Source organism: Leopardus geoffroyi, chromosome B2 (assembly GCF_018350155.1).
Source record: "Leopardus geoffroyi isolate Oge1 chromosome B2, O.geoffroyi_Oge1_pat1.0, whole genome shotgun sequence".
In the NCBI taxonomy this organism is placed as follows: domain Eukaryota; kingdom Metazoa; phylum Chordata; class Mammalia; order Carnivora; family Felidae; genus Leopardus; species Leopardus geoffroyi.
Window position 1 is genome coordinate 914,903 of NC_059332.1, and position 9,647 is coordinate 924,549.

General features: G+C 36.6%; 1 protein-coding gene across 1 annotated transcript; it reads left to right on the plus strand.

Annotated features, from left to right (window-relative positions):
• The first annotated feature begins 7,708 nt into the window (after positions 1-7,708).
• On the plus strand, positions 7,709-8,934 carry LOC123609661 (olfactory receptor 2B11-like). Its single transcript, XM_045500835.1, has one exon. The coding sequence runs from the start codon at positions 7,980-7,982 to the stop codon at positions 8,931-8,933; it is 954 nt and encodes a 317-aa protein (XP_045356791.1). The 5' UTR covers positions 7,709-7,979; the 3' UTR covers position 8,934.
• The last annotated feature ends 713 nt before the right edge of the window (positions 8,935-9,647 follow it).

The following is a 9,647-nucleotide window of genomic DNA, read 5'->3' on the forward strand; positions in this document are numbered from 1 at the left end:
CTGAGCCATTTAGGCGCCCCTTATTTGTTTTTTTGGGTGTTGAGTTTGGTAATTTCCTTATAGATTTTGGATATTAACGCCTTATCAGATATGTCATTTCCAAATATCTTCTCCTATTCCGAAGGTTGCCTTTTAGTTTTGTTGATTGTTTCTTTTCCTGTGCTGAAGTTTTTTCATTTTGAAGTAGTCCCAATGTTTATTTTTGCCTTTGTTTACTTTTCTCAGAGAGATATCTGGAAAATGTTGCTATGGCTGAAAAATAGGTTGCTGCCTGTGTTCTTCTCTAGGATTTTTATGGTTTCAGGTCTTACATTTAGGTCTTTAATCCATTTTGAGTTTGTGTTTGGTAAAAGCAAATTGTGCAGTTTTATTCTTGTGCGTGTAGCTGACCAGTTTTCCTAACACCATTTGTTAATAAGACCATTTATTAATTTGAAGTTCAGAATTGTGATGCCACCAGGTTTACTTTTGTTTTTCAAGATTGGGCTATTTGGGATCTTTTGTGGTCTCATGCCAATTTTAGGACTGTTTATTCTAGCCCTGTGAAAAATGCTGGTGGTATTTTAATAGGGATTACATTAAATGTGTAGATTGCTTTAGGTCATATAGACATTTTAACAATGCTTGTTCTTCCAATCCATGAGCATGGAATATTTTTCCATTTCTTTGTGTCCTCTTCAATTTCTTTCATCAATGTTTTATAGTTTTCAAAGTATAATTCTTTTCCCTCTTTGGTTAGGTTTATTCATAGGTGTCATATGGTTTTTGGTATAATTGTAAATGGGCTGGATTCCTTCATTCCTTTCTGCTGCTTCATTATTGGTGTATGTGGAGCTATGTTCCCTCCAACCCTACTTTGTTGGTGACGTTTTTTCATGAGTGGATATCGTACTTTGTCAAATTATGCATATACTGAGAGGATCATATGGTTCTGATAACTTCTTTTATTAATGTGGTACATCACATTGATTGATTGTAGAATATTGAACCACCTTTGCCACCGAGGAATAAATCCAACTTGATCATGGTGAATTATTCCTTTGATGTACTGTTGGATTCAGTTTGCTAGTATTTTAATGAGAATTTTTGCATCAGTGTTCATCAGTGCCACTTGCCTGTAGTTGTATTTTTTAGCGGGTCTTTGGTTTTGGAATCAAGGTAATGCTGGGCTCAAATGAATGAATTTGGTAGTGTTCCTTCCATTTTCCTTTTGGGGGATAGTTAGAGAAGTATAGGTATTAATTCTTCTTTAAATGTTTTATAGAATTTGCCTGTGAAGCCATCTGGTCCTGGACTTTTGTGTGTTGGGATATTTTTGATTACTGATTCAGTTCTTTTTCTGGTTATGGGTCTGTTTGAGTTTTATATTTTTCTTGTTTCAGTTTTGGTAGTGTATATATTTTTTAAAATTTATCCATTTCTTCCAGGTTGTCCAAATTATTGGTGTAAAATTTTTCATAATATTCTCTCAAAATTGTTTTTCTGTGGTGTTGATTGTTATTTCTCTTCTCCTGTTTGTGATTTTATTTATTTGGTTCTTTTCTGTCTTCTTTTTTATAAGTCTGGCTAGGGTTTCTTAAATTTTATTAAATTTTTTAAAGAACCAGTTCCTGGTTTTATTGATCTATTTTTTTCTATATCATTGATTTTTGCTCTAATGTTCAATATTTCCCTTCTGCTGGCTTTATGCTTTGTTTGTTGTTATTTTCTAGCTCCTTTAGGTGCAAGTTTAGGTTGATTATATGAGTTTCTCTTGCTTCTTAATATAGGCATATATTGCTATCTACTTCCCTCTTAGACTACTTTTGATGTATCCCATTGGTTTTGGACCATTGTGTTTTGATTTTCATTTGTTTCCCATGTATTTTTATTTCCTCTTTGATTTCCTGGTTGACCCATTCATTGTTAGGTAGCACGTTGTTTAAAACTCCATGTATTTGTGGTCTCTCATTTTTTTTTTTTATTTTTTTTTTTGCGGCTGGAAAAGATGCATGGTATGATCTTGATCTTCTTGTACTTGTTGAGGGCTGATATGTGACCCAATATTTGATCTATTCTGGAAAATGCTCCAGGTGCACTGAATGAGGATGTGTATTCTCCTGCTTTAGGATGAAATGTTCTTTTAAAAAATATAATAATATTTACTCCTTTTGGGAGAGCACAAGTGAGGGAGGGGGAAAGAGAGTGCCACAGATGATCCAAAGCAGGCTGTGTGCTGACAGACTGACAGCAGTGATCCTGATGTGGGGCTCAAACTCATGAATCACACAATCATGACCTGAGCTGAAGTTGGACACTCAACTGACTGAGCCACCCAGGTGCCCTAGGATGAAATGTTCTGAATATATCTATCATCTCCATCTGGTCTAGTGTGTCACTCAAAGCAATTGTTTCCTTGTTGATTTTTCAGCTTAGATGATCTGTTTATTTTTATAAGTGGGGGTGTTCAAGTATCCTACTCTTATTATATCATTATCAATGAGTTCCTTCATGTTTATTATTAATTCTGTTATATATATGTGTCCTTCCATGTTGGAGACATAAATATTTACAATTATTAGATCTTCCTGTTGGATAGTCCCTTTTATTAATGATATAGTGCCCCTCTTCACTGTTACATTATTTGGTTTAAAAATCTAGTTTGTCTGATATAGAGGATGCTACCCTTGCTATCTTTTGCCTTCCATCTGCATGTTAAATGTTTCTCCATCATCTCACTTTCAATCTGCAGGGGTCTTTAGGTCTAAAATGAGCTTCTTGTTGGCACCATTGGAGGGTTTCATTGTTTTTTTTTTTTATCCATTCTGACACCAAATGTATTTTGATTGGAATATTTAGTCCATTTATAGTCAGAGTCATTATTTGTAGATATTAAGTGCCATTTTGTTACCTGTTTTTTTCATTGTTTCTGGAGACTTTCTCTGTTCCTTTCTTGTCTTTATCACTTTTGGTCTTCCCACTGAAAGTGTGCTCTTTAATATTTCTTTCAGCCTTATTTAGTGGTCATGAGCTCCTTCAGGTTTTGTTTATTATGGGAAAGCCTTTTTCTCTCCTTTTCTGAATGATAGATTTACCAGATACAGTATTCCCGGTTGCAGATTTTTTCCCCATTCAGCATGTTTAGTATATCATTCCAATTCTTTCTCCCTTGCCAAGTTTTTGTGGAGAGATCTGCAGCCAGCCTTATGGGTTTTCCCTTGTAAGTTAGGGACTTCATTTGTCTTGTTGCTTTTAGGACTTTGTCTTTATTGCTATAATTTACAAATTTAATTACAATATGTATTGATGTTAGCCTTTTTATGTTGTTTTTTTATTGGAGTTCTCTGTGCTTCCTGGATTTGGATGTGTGTTTCCTTCCCCAGATTAGCGAAGTTTTTAACTATTATTTCCTTAAATAAATTTCTCTGTCTCTTTTTCTCTCTATTCTTCCTCTGGGACTCCTGTAATACAAATGTTATTACTAAGTCTATTGTCATGTTGCATAATTATTCTTTCTTTTCTTCAGCTTCTTTATTTTCCATGATTTTGTCTTCTAGGTCACTTATTTATTCCACTGCTTCTTCAATCCTGTGTTGGTTGCATCACTTCTGTTTGAAATCTCAGTTATTGAAGTTTTCATTTCTGACTGCTTGTTTTTTTTTTTTTTATCTCTTCAGTAAAGAACTCCCTGTAGTCTTCCATTCCTTTCTCGATCCCAGTGAGTATCCTTATGATAATTGCCATAAATTTTCCATCAGGAATATTATATCATTTCACTAGGATCTATGGCCGTGACATTATCTTGTTCTTTCACTTGGAATCACACACTCTGTTGTGGCATTTTTCTTAGATCTTTTTCTTTTTCTGTGTTAGTAAAGCCTGTTATATTTTCTGTTCCTGAGAGTAATGGCCCTATGAAGAAGAGGTTGTATAATGTCCAGAGCTTGAGGCTTTCTGATATGTCTCCAGTATATGCTGCATACAGTCTGCTTTTTTGTTCTGGATGTTCTGTCATTCAGGTTAGTCATCTGCAGAGGCTCTCCGCCTGCAGAGGGAAGTTTCTGCTCCCTGACATGAATGTGGTGAGTTTTAACGAGTGAGCTTTGGTCTGACTATGAAATGAAATCTGTCACACCTCCACCAGGTCTGGGCTCTGTAGAACTCTTGGTCAGCAGACATTACGTGGGCAGGGTTTGTGCTGGTCTTCTGGGCGAGGGTCTCACTGCACTTGGACTGAGGCAAGTGTGAATGAGAAGAGCAGTCCCACCAGAGTACAGCAGTGTGGAGGGTTGGTGTATGCAAGATAGACTGCCAGTGTGAATAGACATTTTTTTTTACAGAAAGATGTACAGATGGCCAACAGCTACATGTAAAGATGCTAAAAGTCACTAATCGTCAGTGAAAAGCAAGTCAAAACCAAAATGAGGTATCACTTTACAACTGTCACAATGGCTAAAATCAAAAAGACAAGAAATAAGCATTGCCAGGAATATAGAGGAAAAGGAACACTCCTCCACTGCTGGTGGGAATGTAAATTGGTGCAGGCACTGTGGAAAACAGTATGGAGTTTCCTCAAACTATTAAAAATAGAAATAGCATATGATCCAATAATTCCATTCCTATGTATTTACCTAAGACAATGAAAACAGTAATTCCAAAAGACACATGTACCTAATGTATATTGCACCATTATATACAATAGCCAAGGTATGGAAGCAACTTAAGTGTCCAGACAAATGTACAAGGAAGATACAGTATGTATATACATTTATTAATCAGTCATGAAAAAGATGATATCTTGCCCTCTGTGACAACATGGATGGACATAAAGGGTATTATACTAAGTGAAATAAGTGAGACTGAAAAAGACAAATACCATATGATCTCACTTATGTGTGCAACCTGAAAAAAAGGGATGAACAAACATCAGACCCATGAATACAGAGAACAGACTTATGGTTGCCAGAGTGAGGAGGTTGGGGATGGAAATGTGGATGAAGTGGTGATGGAGGTACAGGCTTCCAGTTATGGAATGAATAACTCATGAGAATAAAAGGTACAGCACAGAGAATAGAGTCAATGATAGTGTAATAGCGTTTTACAGTGATGGATGATGACTACAATGGTGGCAAACATAAATTCATGTATAGAGATGGTGACTCACTATGTTGTACCCCTGAAACTAATGTAACATTGTGTATCAGTGTTAGTTAAAATAAAAAAATAATCTTGCAAAGCTTAAATTTTCTACACATGACTTTGCAGCATTATAAATTTTGGCATGAGTGTTTCAATTATTCTGAAGCCAAATCCCTAAGACACTGACAATAAGCACAAATATAGTATTTCTCTATTACAAAAAAGTTTCATTTAAGCAAATTTTTATGACATTGTCCACTATTATATTTTGAAGCATCAAGAAAAGTGACTGACATATAGTGGGCACTCAACAAATTTTTACTGACTGAATGAATAAATAAACAAAATAACGTATGTTAACTTTTTCTTGCCATAGTGATTTATTGTTTAACCCAAATGAGGGACTCTTTTTTATATAGTCCATGTTAGGTGAGGTAAAAAGTCATTACTGTGCTAGGTTATTTTGGAAGAAATATATGCAAACAAAAGTCCTTTGGTTTCTTAAAAATCAAATTGAAAGGTGACCACTGCATCTTTCTCTGTATAGAACTAGAAACATTCCCACTTTTATTATGGCAAGAATATAAATAAACAATAGCCTGAAGAAAATATAAATAAAAGAAAATTCTCTCTTGACAACAAAAATAACTGTCTCAAATTTTCAAATATATAAGGAAGTTTTCTATGAAATTGCTGAGGTAGATGAGTTTTCTAGAATTATTTTAGTTCTGAGTCCATTTTCCACAATAAGAAAAATTCCAAAAATTATCCTTCCATGTTAATATGGCAACAAGTGGTATTCCCACTAGGGAATTTGTACAGTGTTTCTTGCCAAGAAATGTCCACTGAGGTTCATTATCTTTATGAAGGAAATGTCGCACAGCTTTATATAAAGAGAAGGAACTATTCCTAACAAATGTTATTTGTGTCCACATATAAACATACTCAGGGTCTTTCAAATCAAAAGGACAAATTGTATTAGGGACCTAGGATATAATGTGAAGCCACTGAACACAGACAGAATATTCAATCCTCATCTCTAATTAATGTTTGGTTCCTTTGGAAAGAAAAGATCAAGTCAATTTTGCAAGAACAGAGAGCACGACCATTAAATAACAGCAATGATGTAAGGTAGGTGTTGTATATGGGTGGAAGTGATCTATTCAGCTTCATGATTTTATCATTTTTCAATTCCATGTGTTTTGTGTCCTCTCTATGCAAGTTCTGTACTAAAATACGTGTAAATAAATCAAAACCTTTAATAATGCAACATCATTATAACATAAAACATTAAAATATGTCTCCTTTAATGAAGAAAGATATAGGGATACTGCTTGCGTTTGTGGGCATTTCAGTGAATTAAAATATACGTGTACTTGCATAAAAATCTTAACATCATGAACCCTGGATTCAAGCCACATGATAGGAGTGATTTGGGGAATGAAAGGGAACAAAATGCAATCTTTGTGAGTCTTTTGGTGAGGTAAGTACACTACTAATATTTGGATGCAACCAGACCAAGGATTAATGAAAAGATATGGACTTTTAATCACACTGGACACTACACTTCCTAAAAGTAACTACCCCAACATTAAGCATTATACTTAATGAAGCATAGTCACAGATACTGGATTAATCAATCCTCACAACACAGGTGGTACATAAGCAATGCATACAATGTCTATGTTTTGGGGCACCTGGGTGGCCCAGTTGGTTAAGCATCCAATTTTTGAACATGGCTTAGGTAGTGATCTCACAGTACATGAGATCAAGCCACACATCGAGCTCTGCACTAACACCATGGAGCCTGCTTGAGATTCTCTCTCTCTCTGCTCCTCCCCTGCACATCCTCTCTCCCTCTCAAAAATAAATAAATAAACATTAATTTTTTAATTAAAAAAGAGAAAGGGTCTATGTGTTAACTTTCCCAGTCGACAGGATCCACGTTCTCTGACTTCATATCCTCTTTTCTTTTCTACTACAAGTGTTTTTTCGAACTTCTTACCAGTGCCAATAGCAAGATATACAATTCATTTCATAACCCACATCACACATATACACATACACTCACACATGTGATGGAAACAAATACAGCAAATACACAAAGAAGCATTGAACTGCCAAATTTGTGATAGATTTCAACTTCTGGTGTGACAAGCATGAACCCACATCACATTGTACTTTTAAGCACTGATGCCTTGAATGGCTCATATCACCAAGCAGTACTATCAATTACTTTTTCTCTTGTTCTTCAAGTATGGAACCTGTGGAAAGGAACCATTTCCTTTAAGCTGCATGTTTCCTGTTATGACAAGAGGTTTGTGCTGCAAAAGTCAGTTTAGGATTTGGGGCATAGGCCTAAGGAACAGTGACGTATCTTGTTTCTATGCATTCAGACTGATTCTATTGGAGCTCAGAACGTCATGAACTTCCCTAAATCACATCATGAATTCAGGCAGAGTGGTCTAGGGCCAGCAGATGGTGGATGAAAGAAATGAAGCCATGTGGTACATCAGCAAGGCTTGTTCCAGGGAACCACTCCTCTGTTTTATTCTTTTCCCCAAGAACAATGGTGACTTTCTCCCTTCCCTAATCATTTTTCTAATAAAATTTTCTCTATTGCATTTCTTAGGCAAATGCACAGATTTGTTGCCCTTTCTTTTAGACACACTACAAAATAATAATGTTTGGCATTGAGACTCATACCTTTTCATGATTACAAGTATAACAATTTCACTGGAGTTACACCACAAAGAAAATCCCTGCATAATTCACTCTATCCAAATGAATAAACTGACCCTCAGGAAACCCCATACTGAAATACGTGTCCTCACTTTCACTTGAATCCACCAACAAGAGAAATGGCAGTCATAAATCTGGGCAATGCAAGCATTCCAAAGTTCTTCATCCTATTGGGTTTCTCTGATCATCCCTGGTTGGAAATGCCACTCTTCATAATGGTGCTTGTAGCTTACATCTGCACACTAGTGGGAAACATCTCCATTATTGTTGTGTCCAAGGTGGACCCTCATCTTGACAGCCCTATGTACTTCTTCCTTTCCAACCTCTCCTTTCTGGACCTGTGTTTTACCACAACCACCATCCCTCAGCTGCTGGTGAACCTCTGGGGCCAAGATAAGTCCATCAGCTATGGAGGCTGTGTGGCCCAGTTCTATGTGTTTCACTTCCTGGGGGCCACGGAATGCATCATCTTGGCGGTCATGTCCTTGGATCGGTACATAGCCATCTGCAAGCCCTTGAGGTACCCAGCTATCATGCATCAGAGACTCTGTGTCTTCCTAGTGTCTGTGGCATGGATAAGTGGTTTGACTAACTCCTTGCTTCAGGCATCTCTCACTGTCCAACTGCCACTTTGTGGTAACAACAAGGTGGATGACTTCCTGTGTGAGATTCCAGTGATGATCAAGATGTCCTGTGTCGACACTACTTTCAATGTAACTATGCTCTCTGTTGTGGGTACATTCTTTACCCTGGTCCCCTTGTCTCTTATCCTTGTCTCCTATGGGTTCATTGTAACTACAGTGCTCAGAATTCGTTCATCAATGGGAAAGAAGAAGGCCTTCAACACCTGTGGCTCCCATGTTATTGTCGTCTCTCTCTTCTACGGGCCAGTAATATGCATGTATGTGCAACCTTCTGGTACTAACTCCCAGGACAAGAACAAACTCATGGCCCTGTTCTACAGTCTGCTGACTCCTATGCTTAACCCTTTTATCTATACTTTGAGGAACAAGGACATGAAAGGGGCAATAAGGAGACTTCTCTTCCCATTGAGCCATCAGGGAAGAGAATAAGCACTGCTATTTCATACTCCACACATGTAGGACTCCAAAGAGGCCCTGCTCTACCTCTCAAATTACCCTCCTTCAAAATCATTAGCATCCTCAGTAACTATCCAATCTACATGTACGTTTATTCACCACAGTATTATAATTTATTGGCCTGCATTTTGCAATGTGAACCTTAATCCCAACTTTCCTACAATTTGTGAGACAGTGAGTCTCTGTCATTAAGTCCTCTGAGTCCATCTTTGAGTAGGAATCTGAAAAGTGAGCAGTAAATAAATGCTCATTACCTGACTCATTCACCATTAGCCAAAAACATCAAGCACTTTCATTTTATGTGTAATGTTACAAATATAATGTAAGTAATAAAGACCACAGTTTACCATCTTGCTATTATGGATATGATTTTATGGGTATAGTTTGCTAATCAACTCTTTTTATTTTTATTTGTATTGAAGTATAATTGATATGCAATGCTGTATTTGTTTCAAATATACAATATAGTGATTTAAAAAAAAACATATACCTTATCAAATGTTCACCATAGTAAGTGTAGTCACCATCTGTCACCCTAGAATATTATTACCATATTATTGACAGTGTTCCCTATGCTATACTCTTCATCATTTTGACTTGCTTATTTTACAACTAGAAGTTTGTGCCTGTTAATCTCCTTCATTTAATTTGTCTGCCCCCCTACCCAACCTGCACCCCTCTGGCAAC